The 19,005-nt window shown below is 41.0% G+C and overlaps 1 protein-coding gene across 1 annotated transcript; it reads left to right on the forward strand.

Moving 5' to 3' along the window:
- Positions 1–1,216: 1,216 nt before the first annotated feature.
- LOC138966870 (BRISC and BRCA1-A complex member 1-like) lies at positions 1,217–18,263 on the forward strand. The gene is made up of 7 exons (XM_070339246.1): positions 1,217–1,512; positions 1,732–1,790; positions 2,900–3,020; positions 4,318–4,427; positions 5,920–6,043; positions 15,388–15,474; positions 15,830–18,263. Exons 1-7 carry the CDS (start codon positions 1,255–1,257, stop codon positions 16,016–16,018), a joined length of 948 nt encoding a protein of 315 aa, XP_070195347.1. The 5' UTR covers positions 1,217–1,254; the 3' UTR covers positions 16,019–18,263.
- Positions 18,264–19,005: the final 742 nt, after the last annotated feature.

The raw sequence follows: 19,005 nt of genomic DNA on the forward strand, positions 1-19,005 counted from the left end.
TAATCACTAGAGACCAAAGATTACATGTTTTCAACAAACAAACAAAATAAAATTGAGGATAAGCCCGAGGATAAGCTCAACACAAAATGAGAACAATGAATGAATGTTCACATAAAAGTAATACGACATGGCAGGCAAAAGACGGAAGTAGCAAGCTGTTATGTCATGATATAAACGCCTACTACACGGCTACTGTCCTACAAATTTCTCTGGCTTTCTTATTTTTTTCCTAGTGCGTGCACTTCCTCTTTTTGGGTAATCCGGGCTGGGCTTCAGAAGCAGGACAGAGCAAATTAAGTGCCAACTTTTGCTTTCCAGATTGGTACATGATAATTTATGCAAACACATAGGCACACGACACTGACATTGCTTTTTTTGAGAATAATGGGAGTTTTCACATTTTATTTCAAATCTTATAAAAACAAAAAGAATTATTGTTATAATTTAAAGTTGTACCAAAAGAAAAGCAGAATCAGTACAAGTCTTGGTGAGCAGATATTGTCCAGCTGTATCTAAATATCTAAATAACTGTAAAAAAAAATTGTTTACAAACCAAACAAACAAACAAACAAGAGTAGTTAAAGATTATGGTCAAATAATCACAAGATGTGAAAGCCATGGTGTGGAGATATGGGAGGTAAGGATACAAGTACTGTACAGGTGAAATAGAATAAAATGCTTGACAACCATATGCATCTTAATTCACATATTACATAGTACATGGTGGCGTATTCAGTTACTGTAATATTACCAGAAGTTTTGTATACTTTTTAGGCACACCTCTTATGTATGACACACAATTTAAAACTAATAAAATGGGTGAAGAGGCAAAAAACAACACATGTTTAAAAAAACATATCTTCACTCACCAAGGCAAAGACAGCACACATCAAATGTCAAAATGTTGTCTTTGGAGGCTTCTTTAGAATAGAAAAGCAATACAAAAACACATAAGACCAACATTGAACAGTTGTACTCATCCCCAAAACAAAATATTGTCACCAATTTGTAATGGAGATAATGGCAAGACTCAATTAAAAAAAAAAAGCACTATGAGATTTTTGCTATTCCGCGATAATCCGTTTGCAAAGAAAATCCTCCAAAGACATAAGATCAGAGCAGAAAAAAACCCACCATCTAGACATGTGCATAATAAATATTTGATTCGCGATGCCGTTGAAGCTACTTTCGTTTTCTTTACGTAGTTACGTCCCCTCCCCGGAAGTATGAAGTTTTGGAACAAAAGTAGGAAAGATGGCGAACCTTGAGCAGACGCTGAGAGAGTTCGATGTGATTGCAGAACCAGAAAACACAGGGAATGCAGCTTTGAGTAACCAGCCATGTTTAGCAGATGAAAAGGAGAAAGTCCCAGATGAAATACCCCCTGCGGACAGCACTGCGATCGGTGATCAACCTGCTGAGGAAAAGGATGGAAAACTGCATGGGCAACAGTTCGACGTCACTGTTTCTCCTGAAGTTGTCTGTCCGAGAGTCAACTGTACCGAAAAGATTGTAAGTCGCCGAAAAGATTGTCAGTCACTTGCGGATTATGCAAGGGTCTGTTCTACATCAAATGATGATGGCGAGTGTACAATAGATATAAATATATATAATAGATGCATGACTTAAAAGTAGTAAAAAACTTGTTCATAACAATACGTTTTCAATAAGCGCCTCTGTACAATTTTCTGACGTAGTACAGTTTACAAAATAGTATTTCTTGTTTTGCAGCTCTTCTGCTTGGACCTTAGTAGTGAAATGACCGAAACTTTCTTCAGATCGAGGGCTGGGTGAGTATTTGATAAAGAAACAATGTTCAAGCCATTTGCAAGTGCACGTAAAACAAACTATAATTAGGACTGCAGAGAATTACTTTAGACATTGGCAAAAGCTATGCACACTCTGAGTGTATACAGGATTGATGGATCTGTGTACACTCCGACAATGAAAAGCTCTGTTACAAATCTTTAGCCAATGAAATGCCCCCTTGCAAGTCGTTAGGAAGTAGCCAATGAAAAATCGATCTGACATTGACTTCCGCTATCTCTTTTTCGGAGTGTTGAGTGTTGGCAAACAATGTACATTCACAAAGTATATATGTATATACAACCACTTCTGGGTCGATACACACTCAAAGTGTGTTCAATACTCCGACAATAAACTGCCGTGCAGCATCAGTTTTTGTGTGTGTTTGTTTTTCGTGTGTTTGTTTTTCGTGTGTTTGTCTCAAGCGTACTTTGATACAATGAATCGAAAGTGCACTGCGTTCCTTCGCAAAATGGCGTCAAATGACACTCCGAGTGTTGATATGGTTTCTTGTCTTTTATGTACACTCCGAGAATGCAATCTACATTACTGTATAGGCCGTGGAGCATTAGATTGTTTTTGTTTTTGCACTCTGTGATAACCAACTTCTCTGCATTATATCACAAAGTGGCTTTGAATGGCAAAATCGCTTCGCGACCGGAAGTTAACGCCAAAGTGTATACACGGGCAGAATCTTGTATACACTCCGAGTGCGTATAGCCAGTTCGTTGGACATTTCCAAGCGTTGTAGTATCTTAGTGTGTTTGTTTTAGTGTTCATGTAATTATATAAGCAACCCAGGTAAATACATTTGTATACCAGCAGATGGAACATTTTATTATGTTTATATGTGGGGTTGTGTGTGTGTTTTTTGTGTGTGTGTGTTTGTTTTTGGGGGGAGGGGGATCATATTTCCACACAAAATATGGAGACATACGTGAACATAATTATGTTAGTCAAACCTCAGCCTTTTAACACAAAGCTCGAATACTGGTGCCCCTTTATCTGAAGATTATAAAAGCATCATTACAACTTGAAAAGAGTATTAGAAAATGGTAATATTTTTTAAATCTCTGTTCACATTGTCTTTCAGGGACAAGATGTCTGCTTTTCGAGAAACCGTAAAGGCACTGAGGATGTACATCATGAATAAACATAGAATTAACCCCAACCACGAGTATGGTCTGGCTGCCTTCAGTGATCACACCTGTTGGGTTTGTAATGATTATGTAAATCTCTTTTTCAAAGCTCTTATTGTGAACTACATATAATCCTACACCATTCGCCACACACTCTCCTCTCAAACAACTAACACTCTTGAGTCTTGTCTGTGCCTGTGCTCTTTCTAAACTTGACTACTGCAACTCTCTTCTCTCTGGCTGTCCTCTGTACCTCCTGCATAAACTACAAAAAGTCAAAAAATCGGCAGCACGCCTCATTTTGAAAGCACGAAAACGAGATCACGCAACACCACTTCTTCACACACTGCACTGGTTACCTATTCAAGCCTGCATTGACTACAAACTGTCCACCCTCTGCTTTAACTTCTTTTCTGGCTCGTCTCCTGCTTACTTCTCTGAACTCCTCACCGTCTATTCTCCAGCAAGACAACTCCGTGCCTCTTCTGACTGTCGCATCCTTATCATTCCACACACCAAAACCAAAACATACGGACAACGCACTTTTACTTTCTGCGCACCCACACAATGGAATTCTCTCCCCTTTTACATCCGCCACTCTCAGTCACCCCAAGCATTCAAACGAGCACTTAAAACGCACCTCTTCAAGAAATACAACCCCTGATTTTGTTTTCTCAGTCCATCAGTAGGCTACATGTAGTGTATTTGTTGTTTTAGTGATAATGTATATAAACATCTAGGGCTGTTTTCAGTATTGTTGATAGCATGTTCTGTTTGATTTAGGGTATTCAGCTGGTATTTCCTTGTTTTCACTACCTATTTTATTCATGTTTTTATTACTTAGTGGAAGAATCTTTTGTAATGTATGTTTGATGGTGTATGCTTTTAATTAAGCGTTGCTGACTATGAATGTAGATCTATGTAAATGCTTGTATAACTGTGTTTTAATTTTAAATGTGTCAAGCGCAAAGAACATGATTGTAAAGTTATGATGTTGTGCTATATAAATGCTCATTTATTATTATTATTATTATTATTATCTTTACATTATTTCTCTTTCAGGTAACATTTGCATTACAGAAAAGTCACAATGTCTTTATCAAATCTGACCAATGTGATTTTGAATCGTAAGAAAAAAATACACACACACACACACACACACACACACAAAATGTTGTGCTTTTGAATAACTTGGTTAGTGACCTTTTTTTCTGCTACTATTACTGGTATAGATCGTTCTTCATTCAAGCAAATCATATGCAGTTATTTTATGAATAAAGTTTTAATCTGTTTGTATTAACTTTATGGTTGCAAATCATGCAGGCAATTAATGATGTGAATGATGTATTAATTAAATGTGGAATTCTTTCAGGTAAGAGATTTCACCAAACCAAAAGAAATCCTCAATATATTTGAGGACTTGCTTAACCAAGAGTCTGTGCCAACAGGAGACTTTGACCTGTCCGACTTGTTTGATGTATTGTGAGTTCATAATTTATTTATTTTATTTTTGTGCAATTATAATTATGTACTACAGCTTGGGTGCCCTTGAACTGATAGTTTCTAGAGTACTTTCGTGGTTTTTTTTTTTAAAGGCGCAGTCCTTCCCGTGTAAACAATTCAACACACCATTTCAGATCCATATAGGCTTTGGCATGGCGGCAATCCCTGAATTGCATTAAACAAAATTCTCACTCTGTATAGGTAGTAGTCAGTGTGTCCATTTTTAGTACCGTACTTTTCGGACTATAAGACCAACTTTTTTTCTGACATTTGACCCCTGCGGCTTATTTAACGGAAGCGCCTTATGTGTGGCTGAAATAGAAATCCAGGTGAGTACCAGTCAAACAACTTGTGATAATGCATGTTTCTGCTACTATTACCCTGACCGAGTTTCCTCTCAGACATCAAAGAGACTGCCCCATAGGTTAAACTCGGTCACTGACTGGGGGTAAGAAGGTCAGTGTCTGTAAACTGGGGCAGGCAGTGTTTCCTCTCAGACATGAAAGGAGACCGACCATCTCATAGATAGATCATCTCATAGATAAAACTTGGTCATTGACCCCTGGGAAGGTCAGTGTCTGTCAACTGGGGCAGGCAGAGTTTCCTCTCAGACATGAAAGGAGACCGACCATCTCATAGATAGATCATCTCATAGATAAAACTTGGTCATTGACCCCTGGGAAGGTCAGTGTCTGTCAACTGGGGCAGGCAGCTGGCATCAAGGTCAACCAGCTATTACAATGCACCTGGCCTTGATCTCACCGCATATCCAGAGCAAAAATATTTCCACTCTGTATTCTTCCTTTGATTTGGCTAATACACTGGAAGCGCCTAATGTGATGTTTTTTTCTCTCAATTTTACCTCAAAAGCGGGGGTGCGGCCTATATAACAAAGCGCCTTATAGTCCGAAAATACGGTATGTGTTCTTGGGTTGATGGTCTTAACCCATGTATAAGCCTGGCCATATCTGAGAGGGTGAGCCAAACGGTTTTCCCGAGAAAGTCTGTGTTGCCTCACTTAAAAATTGGATATGTATAACTTTGTCCATTGTTCATTCCAGTGAGGAGCATAAATTGCTGCTTGTCCAAGTTCTACATTACCTTGTAGCTGTATTTATGCCTGTCTTGTAAGGCAATGGTAGACTTCCCTGCAAAAAACAAATTGGTTGTCCTTCAATGATATAAATTTTAAATGCCTACCAGGAGTTTATTCTTTACTTTTTGTTAACCGGCTACATGGTTGAATAACGGCACGACTGTATTGTCATAGTACTGTACTTCGTACGTTTAACTGAATGTTTGCAAATTTGATTAGAACAGCTCCCTCTAAGCCTTAAACAATATTGCAGACAAAATTTTAAGAACAATCCTTATTTTTCTCACCATTGACCACTTGGGTTTTTAATCAAACAGTCATTCTGAATTGTGTAATTTGATTGTTACATGAATGATATTGTATGCACATGTGCAGGGGTGAGCATATAAGTCTACCAGAAGTGTTTGGAGATGTGCGAGTTGTGCCACCTCCTTACATCGTGCGAGTCTTCTTTGTCTACGGCAGATCAAGAAAAGTGCCGCTCTTTACGGACAAGCAGGTGTGTGTTCGTAATAACAAACCATCATTGGCAAGAATGGCAGGCCTTAGGCCTAAAAAAAAAAATAGGTGTGGTTACGGTAACCTGACCTACCCTATTTTTAGGGGCCGACCCTATAACTTTTTATTACATTTGTCAACAACAAAAAAACAAAAAACAGTGCAGAAAACGCAATGAAAGCGAAAGCGCTCGAGTCGCACACTTATTTCCCTGTCAAGTAGGTTTAATTTGTACACATTAGAAAAAAAAGCGATTGCCTACCTTCCTACCCTATTTTTTTTGGCTATGTTACCTTAACCACACCTATTTTTTTTTTTTTTTTTTGCCTTATCACTGAGTAGGGTCTACAGTGGGCTATGAATGGTTTGGCTAGTCTGTGAAAGCTTGTCGTCACGCTCATAAGAAAAATACCCATCTCAATGTTAGGCATTTCTGTAGTGAAACTACAGGGGAAGCTACTGGAAGGTTATTTATCATGTGTTGGAGAGTACAAACTCTCACACCATCGGAAACCATTGGCACGGTAACGTAAGCAAAACTGCCGATCTCGTTTCTTGAGTTAGGCACTTTTTCTTTATGATACAGAAAGACTTGTTTTGAGAATGTGAAAGTATGCACAAGCTCTTTGTGGGTTGTTATGCAATTTTGCTGATTGAAAATGTTGTTGTCAGCTCTTTATCTCACGTTTATCCAGCTGTCACCGCTAGAGATAGGCAGTTTGCAACTTATAGCTAAAATGAGATACATTTTTAATAATAAGTCTTTCCATAAGCTTACCATAACGTGCTGAAATATTGATTAAATTACATATCTTACCCAACTCATATAGCAATTAACCCTAGTTCAGTGCTGGTTACGCTGTACGCGTCCCCTTGGTAACCAAGGGAGACCACTCTAAAAAAGAGAGTGACCTATCCCATAATGCCAGACTAACCACTAGCCTGACTTCCGTATGCGCGCGCATACACCGCCATCTTATCATTCCAAAACTCAGCGTCAGACTGGCTGGTCGCATTTACGTACGCTCTGGCTGTTGTTCAGCCGATGTTGCTTGGTCTGTGGGACCGGGTTTCTTCTCCTTGGGATTCTTTCGTCGTCTTACCTTGCTACTGTATTGAGGTGAGATCGTTCTTTGTTTTGTACTTGTGTAAAGGCGTTGTTTGGCCATTTTGGACTTGTGAAATTTTCCGGAAATTATTTCTGAAATTTTTTGACAAAGTCTTACTTGCTATGGCTGATAACGTTAAGCTAAGAAGGGGCAGAGTTCTAAGCAGGTGCTGCTGAGTCCTCTCCTCCGAAAAGACGCCTAGATAATCTAAACAAACCGTCGCGGCGGTGTTGGAACTTGACTCAGGCTAATGTATTGATGTTTTGCTAGACATGCCTTCTGCCGCCATTTTGTCGGCGGCCATTTTGCCGGCATAGCCTTTGGTTATGGCCGCTCATGTTGCTAAGCCGGCTAAAGCGGTTTCTGCTCCTGCTGTTTTCTGGTCTGGCGGCCGCGGACGTGGCTTCGCTTTTGCTTGCACTTAGTTCACAGGTATCTTCACTGGCGGAAGAAATTTCGTCTACGCGAGCTGAACTCCGTGCACTCCCTCCCGGGGTGACAGGACCGTCATCTTTGGCCAAGTTTGTGGCGGGCCCTTCCGCTACGGTGACTAGAGCGGATGTTCACGCTGTTCAGGATGGGGACGAGATTATCCCACTTTCGTTGGGTGTGCCGTCTCCTGGTGGTTCGCTGTCACAAGGTATGTCTGCTACACGAGTACCCGGGTTCTCCGGGGAAAGTGTAGCGCGTCTACAGTCAAAAGTAGCCACGGGCATCGCGCTCACGGGTGAAAGTTCTGATACCCCGTCTGGCCATCGCCGCTAAGCGGCCGGTCAGGGGGGGGTAGGGACACTGTAGAGCGTACGGAAGGTCGATGCTTTCTGCCGCGTCGTTGGACGTTGGTCAGTCTGTGCGGCTTCCGCTTCCGCCCTGGGGGCAGGAAGAAGACAGTAAAGATGGCTCTCTGTTTGACTATGGCAGTCAAGCAGGGGGTCAACTTCCGGATTGCGCTGAGGTGCATGAAGGCTGTCTGGACGATGGTGCTTCCGCTTTGACGGATGGCGTCGGGTTCCTGTTGCCGTCTAAGTTCAAGCGCAGTGGTGCTTGCAACTGAAACGGCAGCAATCCACGGCCGGTTCCGCTTCCGCTTTTGCGGCTGTGGCTTCTGCCGTTAACACTGTGGTGTTTGGTAGTCGGCTCTCGTCAGCCTTCGGCTTTAGGTTCCGTTACTGCGGTTCCTCTGCTGTTACACAGGCTGCGTTCACTTCCTCTTCCAGTCTTTCAGCTGGGATGAGGCAAGTGGATGGAGAATCCGTTCACGAAGTTCCGGCTTCAGGGGTTTTTCCCTGCCTTTCCCTCTTCTTAGCATGTGTTGCCCTGTCGGGATTGGTTTCCGGTTCTCATCCTTTCGAAGTTCGTTGGGATACTACTGAACGGGATGATGAGGGTATAGAAGATGAAGCTTCGGTGGCAGAGGGTGATACCTCTTTTTGCCTTCCGGCTAAGCTGCCGTCTTTTTGGCTCTGGCAGCAGGGGTTGCTACACGCTACTTTCCCGAAAGGGTTAGCGGTAGCATCGTCATATGCCTCTTCTTCTCCATCTTTTTTGGCGTGTTTGCTCCTCCTCAGGAACAATCTGCATACTCTAACGATGTTTTGGCCCCACCTCTGCCTTTGCTCGCATCTTTTGGGGAGGCTCTGATTGCTGCGGTTTGCGGCTCCTTTAGCTGATTTGAGCCTTCGAAGGGAAGTCTTTGAACGTCTAGTTCTTAGGTCCTTCATCGGCGGCGGGTGGAATTGCGGAAGGTTTCTCATACGAGTCGCCTTCCTCTCTTCTTCCTTCGGAGCAGCGCTTGGCTGAGCACCTGTTGCGGTGTGGCTTTAGCTTGCGTCATCCGCTCAAGTAGCGCATCACTCGCTGGGCGTGATTCGTAGGCTCGGTTAGCGCCAAGCCTAAGAACTTAAGGTTTTCTTTTGTTCTGCCTACGGAACTACCCCCGGGTATCCTGGGGTTGACGGGCGTCCTTTTTGGGATGTTTATAGCAAGGGGAAACTGTCTGTTTGTAAGAACAATTTTCCCCTGGCTGTAGAAGATTGTGGCCGCACTTCTTTCGATTGTCGTCTTTGAACAAGACTTCGATTCGTTCTTTCCCTTGTGCGGTTACGTACTCACGGGATTCCTTTGTGTTCTGTCGGGACACATTTATAAAGGATTTAGCTTTGCTGTTCGCCTGGGAGAAGGCCTCGGCCGACAGTATTGTTCTGTTGGGAGTCTTTAATCTCTCCCTTGCGCGAGGATTCTCTTTCGTTTCCTCTTCTTTGCAAGTGGACTCTTCCCTATCAAAGGGAAGCTCACAGCAAAGAAAAGCCCTCGGTCTGTCTTATCAAGGAAAAGCGCTAAGCTGGCTGTTCTCAGCTTCGGCTGTTAGCTTCTTCCCGGCTTGTCGCGTTGCCAAATACCCACCATTTTATCCCCTCGGGGCTTCTTAGCGGTCGGGTTCAGTGGGCAAACAATAGCACGTTTTCATTCATTCTATTGACAGTTATGTCAACTGGAGTCTGAGTGCTTGGATTCACCCTTCTTTCTGCCTTCGTGTTTTACACAGCGGCCGGAGGGGGATTAGGACTACCACTTTATTGAGGTCCTTCCTTGGGTCTTTTACGAAGATCGTGCTGATGTTTACTTCCACCTTTGGAGACACAAAATAGATTGGAAGTGTTCGTTTCTTAGCATTCAAACAAAGAGCTGGTTCATGTTAGTGTCTTTTCTCTACTGGTTCACAGACATAACCAATCATTGGATTCTCACACCATTGCTCATGGAAGGTGTTCCCTTTGGTTCTCTCTCCACCAGCGAAGCAGTTCTTCTGTCTCTTGTGGAATTCTTTCCCCTTGTCAGGGGAGAACATGTGTTGTTTCAGTCAGACAACACCTCAGTGGCCTTGTTTCTCAATAAGCAAAAGGGGGGCATCTCGCTCCTTATTGTGGCCACATCGAGCATGCGAGATTTTGTTGTGGTGTTACCACCACGAGTTCTTATTAGCAGTGAAGTACCTTCCGGAGAGGCTCTATGACTTGGCAGACTCTCTAAGTCAGTTGGCCGAGTAGGTCCACACGGATTGGACTCTATCTCTCTATGCGCTTCTACTCCTTCTGGTGGTTTTGGAGGAGCCGCTGATAGAAGTTTTTTGCCTCTCGGTACTATCACCTTCTGCTAAATGTTCGTCTCCCCGTTCCCGGATAATACTCTCGATTTTACTGTGAGCGGCCTGTGGGTCGCACACTATGGGCCCATTCTCCTTGGTTGCCAGCCCTTAAGGCCAGGTTGATCAGACAGGTGTTTACCTGCTGATAAACACAGTCTGGGGATGTTAGGGCAGTTTTGCCTCTCTCTGTAGCTGGGACGTATGAGGCAAGGGCATGGGCCTCCTCTTTGACAGTCCTCCGGTCGGGTCCTTTAGGCTGAAGACTGGAGTAGGCTTACTGGCGGTCTGAGGTGGTTTTTTAGAAACTTCTTCCTCAGAGGTGTCTTGAGACAGGACGGCAGTTCCGCGCTATCTGTTATGGTAGCCGCGGGACAGGTCCTAATATCATAATTCCACTAGATTCCCACTCTGCTTTGCCCTCTTTGGTGGCTGCAGGGCAGTTTCTTGTGGATTGATTTGGTGAGTACCCTCCTCCTATGATAGCAATCTGCTATATGTGAGTTGGGTAAGATATGTAATTTAATCAAAAATTTTAGTAGTAAATTTTCATTTGATTAATATACTTACCCAACTCACATCGTTTATTCCCTCCCGCCTCCCCGCTGTGGTGGTATGGGGGTCTAAAAAAGAAGTGAGTTGGGCTTCGTTTTGGAATGATAAGATGGCGGTGTATGCGCGCGCATACGGAAGTCAGGCTAGTGGTTAGTCTGGCATTATGGGATAGGTCACTCTCTTTTTTAGAGTGGTCTCCCTTGGTTACCAAGGGGACGCGTACAGCGTAACCAGCACTGAACTAGAGTTAATTGCTATATGACTAAGTGCCAAAAGGTGCTCACAGAACAGAAGACGACTTTGTTTTACAATAAAAATGTTTCTAAAAACGTGTGTCTGCTGAAAATTGGTGTGTGTGTGGATGAATGTGCGAAGAGATAGTGGACATAATTTCGTGTGTCTGACTTGAACGGTTTTGAAGTTATCTTTGTTTAAAGTCAAAAATAACGCCAAAACCGGCCATCTGAAAACGGACATCGTGATACCTCGTGTTTTGAATATGCCACAGAAAAATAACAAGAAGCACAAATGAATTGCATTTAGTTTGATTGAATGCCTGAAACATCGCTTTACAGACGAGACCAAACGTCAAATCTAAATCTCGAGAGAATTTTTTTTTTTCGATAACCGAATTTTAAGGTGTCGCACGCAAGATGTGTCGTCATCACGGCATACATTTTTCAATCGCAGATATTAACTAAATTTCTTTTTCAAAAACTCTGGAATTGATGTCGACACGTCAAGCGATAACGGTGTATCAAACTGCTGTCTTTCAAGTAATCCAACAAAGACTGCAGAACTTTTGAACAGCATTTTTGAAAACGATTTGAAAATTTCGTCATATCTTGCGTGCGACAAAATGTTCGGTAATTAACGGTTATTTTCTTTTAAAAACAAAATTTACATGTACAAAGATCTACTTCATCTACGGAACCACGTGACACATTCTGTGTTCAAAATTTGTGAAGAAATCACGAACCACGAATGCGCTATCAAGTGTTGAAATTATGTCGTCAACATCTTTTCAGATCTTGCGTGCGACACCATCTTGCGTTCAACATAAAATGTCACTACCTTATCGAGTTTAATGGGTAAAACTAACTATTTGTTGTCTTAGTTTAATCTTCTTAATTAAAAGCGTAATAAAACCGAACTTCCAAGATGAATTTTAATTGAGATTAGCGAAAGAGCGGGCACGCAAGTCGACCTTAAAGTAAAAGAATGATAACACGAGCGTTTGTCGTGTTGTCTTGCGTGCAACACATTGTCCAAAAAGGAAAATGTATATTTTTCTCAGACGTTTTTTGAGTTGAAACCTTGAAACTTCACACACATTTGGGGTTTAATCGCCCCCATGCATGGTAAAAGTCTTGTTGACCCTTGTCAGATTTCAAGGTCACGGCTGGGTCACATGTGGTTCAGAAAACGGATGAAACATATTTTTTCAGAGATTTTTGAAGCTAGAACCTTCAAAATTCAAACAACGCTTTTGCTTAATGATTGTTCAACATGGAGAATTCAAGGTTGATCCTTGAGAAATGTGAAGGTCATAGCAGGGTCTCGTGTGGGTAAAAAAAAAGGAAATTGTATTGAACTTCAATTTATATAAAACCAAAGTCTGGTTGATCTGTTTTAAGATTTAAGGTCCAATATGTTATTTAAGGTCAAATCAAATAGAAATTTGTTGATGCTTAAATCTTTGAAACTTCCAACAGGTTTGAGGTTTGACAACTTCTGGACTTTGAAATCTGGTATGGTTGATCCTGGTAATATTAATTGGTCAAAACATCAAGATCAACAATTATAAAATAAGCACTTTCACCAATGTCAAGTGAGCAATAGCAGCAAACGTGAGTCTTATAAAGATTATCACTTTTTGTGTGACCTCAACTTGACCCCTCTGAATGCTCTCAATCATGGAAATTGACCACACTTTGATTATAACCAAACAACATCAAAACTTTGGAATGTGTGAAGTTTCAAAGGTGTTGCTTAAAAGGCGTTCGTGAAAATGACAATTGTATGTGTCTGACTTCAATGCGACCCCGCGCGCTGCGACCTTGACGTTTGATTTTATCAACCAGACTTTCATCATGTGTGAATGACTTCAAACACTATAAAACTAGTTGAAGAAATTGACAATTTTTCAAAGTTTAAGCCAGATGGCACTGCTGTGACCTTGAAATTTGACAAACATTAACCAGGCGGTCACCTTTTTTAGAAAATATCCTTAAAGGATCTTTAACCTTACTGTGACCTTGGAATTTGATGAGGTTTAATTTAACTTGCGTAGTGTGCCAAGTTTCAAGGCCCTAGCTTCAAAAACATATTAGAAAACCTCATTGAACAAGAAGAGCAAACGCTCGATCGAGTCACTTTCGCAGTTCTGAATATTATATGAGGCATCAGATGGACAGGAAGAAATTGCTATTCACAACACAATGAGTCACGTTCACATAAAATTTTAGCCCGGTCACTTTTATAGTTTCCGAGAAAAGCCCAACGTTAAGTTGTGTGTTGCCGAACAGAAAAGGCTAGTTATCTCCCTTGTTTTTCTGATAACGTTCGTAAAAGGCTACAGATGTAAATACTTTGATGTAAAGAACAATCCTACAAAGTTTCAATCACATCCGATGAACTTTGTCAAAGATATAAAATGTCTAATTTTTCCTTTGACGCTGACCTGTGACCTTGGAAAAGGTCAAAGGTCAACGAAACCATCGTTAAAGTGTAGAGGTCATTGGAGGTCACGACTAAACAAAATATGAGCCCGATCGCTTTGATAGTTTCCGAGAAAAGATATAAAATGTCTAATTTTTCCTTTGACGCTGACCTGTGACCTTGAAAAAGGTCAAAGGTCAACGAAACCATCGTTAAAGTGTAGAGGTCATTGGAGGTCACGACTAAACAAAATATGATAGTTTCCGAGAAAAGTCCAACGTTAAGGTGGTGTCTACGGACGGACTAACACTGACCGATTACATAGAGTCACTTTTTCTCAAGTGACTCAAAAATGTATATGTTTGACCTCAACGCGACCCTGCTGTGACCTTGACTTTTTCAACCAGACTTTAATCGTGTGTGAACATTATACACTAGAACTGTGTGTATTTTCAAAGCTCGTGCTATAAACGCGCTGAATAAATTGAAAATATTCCACATTTGGACCAGATGTGACCCCGCTGTGACCTTGAACTTTGACAAAGATTAACCAGCAGGTCACTTTTAATGAGGTTTTATAAAAATGCTGAAAGTATGTGAAGTATGTAAAGTCTAACTGATCTAGTATTAAAACATGTAAGACGTGACAACGACAATTTTCCAGTTTGCAAAGGAAATTTAACCTCGCTGTGACCTCGAAATTCAATGTTGTTTAATGTGATGTGCACCATACCTGGAGGTCATTATACTTTGGTTGTGTGCCAAGTTTCAAAGCCCTAGCTTTAAAAACGTGCGAGATAACCTTAATGCTATGACTCAGTGCCGTTTTGAATGATATAACGAACAAAATTATCGTTATTTGTAAAATCATTTGGGTAAATTTATCTTTTCTTTTCGTAATTGGGTTCCAGCATCTGTTGTCTTAACAAAAATCACAATATCAGTCGTGTTTGTCAACTTTTATTTTTTAGCCCCTTTGTCCGCTTTTCGTGCGCACCTTTTGGCACTTAGTCATATGTGAGTTGGGTAAGTATATTAATCAAATGAAAATTTACTACTAAAATTTTTGATTATAGATATAAACGTACCTATCCTGGTTACTGGCGTGTTTTCTTTTTACTAAAATGAGATAGGCAGATTGTTCAGAAACCAAAGAAAGTTTTTTGCGTTTTTCTCAAAACATCAAAAAATGACATAGGCAATTATCTTATGAGCGTGACGTTGTGGTAGACTATCAGTATCAGAAAGTATTTTTGCCTTTCATGTTTTATGCATTGGTATTGTAACATCTATATCTATATACGGCTTGTGTGTGTCTGTCTGTGTGTTCACGATTCACGGCCAAAGTTCTCGATGGATCTGCTTCAAATTTGGTGGACATATTCAGGTAGACCCCGGACACAATCGTGGAAAATTTTGAACACGTGCGTGCTCTCAGCGCGCAGCGCTGAACCGATTTTGGTTTTTCTGTACATCCATTCCCAGTAACTCTTCCTTATCTTCTCCAGTGTTTTGTCGTACACCCGGCAAAGCCGGGTCCCCGGCGAAGCCGGGTATTCGGCTCTACTTCTTCCCGGCAAAGCCGTACCCGGCGAAGCGGGTATTCATCTAGTATATATATATGTGCACAGTTTACTTTGAACGTAGAGTTTATGTTGAAAAATGTTTGTAAACCAGGATTTAACATTCTCAAGAATAAAGAAGCTGAAAAACAGTGGTTATACATTTTTTGTATGCACATAAAAAAAACTATTTATCCCCAGCTGTCAGACTGAACATTCTCAGGAATGAAAAGGCTGAAAAACAGTAGTTATCCATATTTTCATGCATATAAAAAACAATTTACATGTGTAATTGTTTTTGCCCCCTTCGTTTCAGCTCCATCTTCAGCTAGAGTCATCTCCCTACTTTTTCCTTGATGTTTTGTACGTCCATGAGCCGCCATCAGAGGAGAACAAGTGTGAGGTAAATTACTGGAAGTCTTGCTCGCAGCCTGTGACGTTTGAAGTGGGAATCTCTTTGATCAGTGTGTGTTTGTACAGCTGCTTTCAGGGTTGACAATTTCATGATCTCATCAGAGAGTATGTGTTCATAATCTGTTTAAAAAAGTGTTGAATGTCCCTTTTATGTTAACTTTACCTAGTGCAACCTGTACTGCCAACAACAAAAAAGAAGAAAAATCTCCCTTTTTCCATACAAAGCCTGATACTGTAAATTCCTCTGTTTCTCAATGCTTCCCCTTTTGACGGGATCTGTATGAAAACATAAATAAAAACAGTACAGGAGACAAGAGGTAAATATTTCTTTCTTGTTTCTGCAGGAGATTTTCACAGGACTGTGTGAACTGGACCACAAGGGCCTGTCCTACATCCTGGAAGCAGCGAGCCTCACACGCCTCTTCGACTGCACATCCATGCTTCTCGCTCACCCCTTGCAACGACCTGTGCAACGTCAGGCCGACTACCATCTGCCTAATGCATCTCCTGGAGAGGAGCAAGTCATTGGATAGAGAGTGTAAACTTTGCGCATGGCACTGGAATAGCTTACAACATAAGAACGGCTTGCTCGTTGAGACACTACTGTCAGGTCGAGGTGAATAAGGCAGTACATGTGCACTGTCTCTTGAAGTGCGTTGATACATCTGTATTGCACAGTACATGTGCACTGTCTCTTGAAGTGCGTTGATACATCTGTATTGTGTGTCTCCTAATGACAGCTGGGTTGACTACCGTTGTGAGCTTCAAGTCATTGTAACATACATTACTCAGCTTGAAAAGTTGGCTTTATATACTATTGTACCAGATAAACCAGTACTGAAAATGTCGACATGCCTGTCTAGCTTCAATGTTGAAGGGGTTGCAGGGGTACATGTTAAAAATGCTGAGGGTACACACTTGTTTTTGTGAAGCTACTGGCTGTGTAGCTTGGTATGTTTGTGCAAATAACTTTTCCTTGGCTTATGATGCTTTCTGGCCAGTATGACTTCTAGTGCAATACCTTGCTGACTTGGTGACACAGTTGTTGCCGACACTGGGGCAGTTCAGTACAACAGCAATCTGATTGCATTGACTAAACAGGTTTGCTGTAAAGATCTTTTGTAAAATGCGAAAGTATTTCTCATGAGCTGGAGAGAAAGCAGTAAAGATCTGTGCAATGCCAGTTGAGCAGTCATGACAGTGGTGATTTGCTTACCTGAGGGACAGACAACCAAAATCTAGAAAACTGTGTGTGTCTGGGGGGGGGGGGGGGGATGTATGTGTGTGCACTTTTACTACCTGTGACTGTATGCCTGACAATTCCACAATTCACTGCTACATTGTGGCAATGGCAGTTGTATTGCTGCATTGCTAGCTTAATGCCAAAGGAAGTCAGAATAGCCGGATAGTGTGTGTGTGTGTGTGTGTGTGTGTGTGTTTTTTTTCTCATAACACAGCAATGGCGAAAAACTGTAAGGAACAAGAAGAACAAGAACAAGAACAATTCTTTATTTTACGAGGGTAATAGAGTAAGCAGTGATCTGCTTTTTTACATCTGGCCCTCGCCCTAAAGAGGGACTAGTCTAAAATTGCTAAAGAATAACCAAGTAAAGAAAACAAACTACTGCTACATGATTATAATAGAAATGAAAGTAAGAACATATCATCAATTTACATACAATACATTGCTTAAATGAAAAATGTAAGTTCATTTGACATGAGTTAAGAATTATAGAGTAGATTGCACTGACGCAACAACGTTGTAAGTGCCATGCCCATTGACATACACTGCATTCGAAAGAATCAGTGTATATAAAAATAATAATACATTGTTAAAAAGCACCGGTTGTTGGTTTTAACAACCATTCTAGCGACAACAGATGTTTATTTATACTTCATGAGATAAGACGTATATCTGGTCTTAAAAACGTTTGTGCTGCTAGTTTGCCGTAGGATTGTCGGAAGAGTGTTCCAGAGACTGCTAAGGAGCACAAGAGAGAAAGGACAGAGGAAGGGAGAATGTATGTGAGCTAGCAGGTTTCCATGTCTCAATGAGGGTGAAAAAGAGAAGAACATAGAGAATGTGTGTGTGTGTGTGCGTGGTGCACTTGGAAAAAAAAGCATAGCGACTCCGCAGGCTTTTGTTTCATGAGCAAAACTTTGTGCTTACTTTCAGGTTCTGAACAATGGAGACAAACGTTATTTCCCCCATGTTCTGCACACACTTCTATACATGAATATTCTGTTCTGTTATTGCATGCAGCTGTATGTAATTGTTTCTTTTGTTTTACAGAATGTATTTGTGTGTGTCACTGTCAGGTGAAGTTGCTGGAGAAAAGACAAATTCAGATACATGCATTTTCTTTGCACACTTAAAAAACAAATGATATCAGATTAACCCTTACACTGGTGCAATTCTGTAACACATGTTACATAGCCACTGGTGAATTAACAGAGAGAAAAATACGGAAAAACGGTCATATAGGTTTTCTCATCCATGGGAGGTAATCAGAACCGACCAAACAGACTGAGCCAGTAGCGTGACATGTGCCGTGACAACCAGGTGACAGTATGCGTAAAGTAGTGCGACATATGTCGCGACAACCAGCCTAAGGGTTAAAACAAAATCAGATGTCATTGTCAATATTAAACAACAAACCTGTATTTCCGACTGTATATAGAGAGCTCTTGTTTGCATTCGGTATTGCTTTCAAAAAATCTGAATTTGGTGTATGCGAGTTGAGAGAGAGAGATAAAGTTTCAAGAGAGAGAGAGAGAGAAAGAAATGAATGTTTATTTTGTGCTCAGGTGAAAGTGTACCTTGTTGATGAAGGATACTATTTACTAACACACTAGTCTCAGAGTGTGAGTGTGTGTATGACTGCTTGCCAGGTTATGCTGTTATTCAAATGGCTGCTGTGCATTCTCACTTGGAAAAACTCAAAATTACAAACAACACCCTTTTTGTTTCAAATGAAGAGACCGGTTTATTGCGCAAATCATAATTTAAACTTGCAGGAGTAGAAAGCGATGATGAGAAACAAACTGATCAGATCTCAATCAGGGACGCTGTTAATTCAATACCAGATAAGCATTTGTTAATGATTCCATGCATGAATTTTGTACCCGATTATCCATACATCATGATTCATCTGTGAAACTTTGAGCTGATGGAATGGGACTCTACCCACTGCAAGTGTGTTTTATTTTTAGTTAGTCATCAATACATAAAGTCCGGCGGCAGAGTAGGTAGAGGGCAATTTTTTTCTATTATTATCTAAAAAGAAATCTAAGCAACTTTTATTTAGGGCTTAATAATAAAAAATGTTCAGGACAATTAGTACCGTACTATCTTCTCTTAAAATGACTTGTTTCCAGCTTTTGCAGTTTGAGCCCTGTACACATGAATTTTAACAAAGCAAGTGAAAAACCCCTCAAATTTTTACCTACAAAGAGCTCCACGGTCAACATCGCATTTTAATATATTTGTTTGAACTTTCATGCTCATAGGACAGAACTT

This window comes from Littorina saxatilis, linkage group LG5 (assembly GCF_037325665.1).
Source record: "Littorina saxatilis isolate snail1 linkage group LG5, US_GU_Lsax_2.0, whole genome shotgun sequence".
In the NCBI taxonomy this organism is placed as follows: Eukaryota; Metazoa; Mollusca; class Gastropoda; order Littorinimorpha; family Littorinidae; genus Littorina; species Littorina saxatilis.

What these genes read in the sequence shown, in the direction of transcription:
- LOC138966870 (XM_070339246.1), top strand. Translation starts at nt 1,255, where the DNA reads ATGGCGAACCTTGAGCAGACGCTGAGAGAGTTCGATGTGATTGCAGAA. An exon ending in CGCTCTTTACGGACAAGCAG is followed by an intron (nt 6,044 to 15,387) that starts GTGTGTGTTCGT and finishes CCTTCGTTTCAG; the next exon opens with CTCCATCTTCAGCTAGAGTC. An exon ending in CAGAGGAGAACAAGTGTGAG is followed by an intron (nt 15,475 to 15,829) that starts GTAAATTACTGG and finishes TTGTTTCTGCAG; the next exon opens with GAGATTTTCACAGGACTGTG.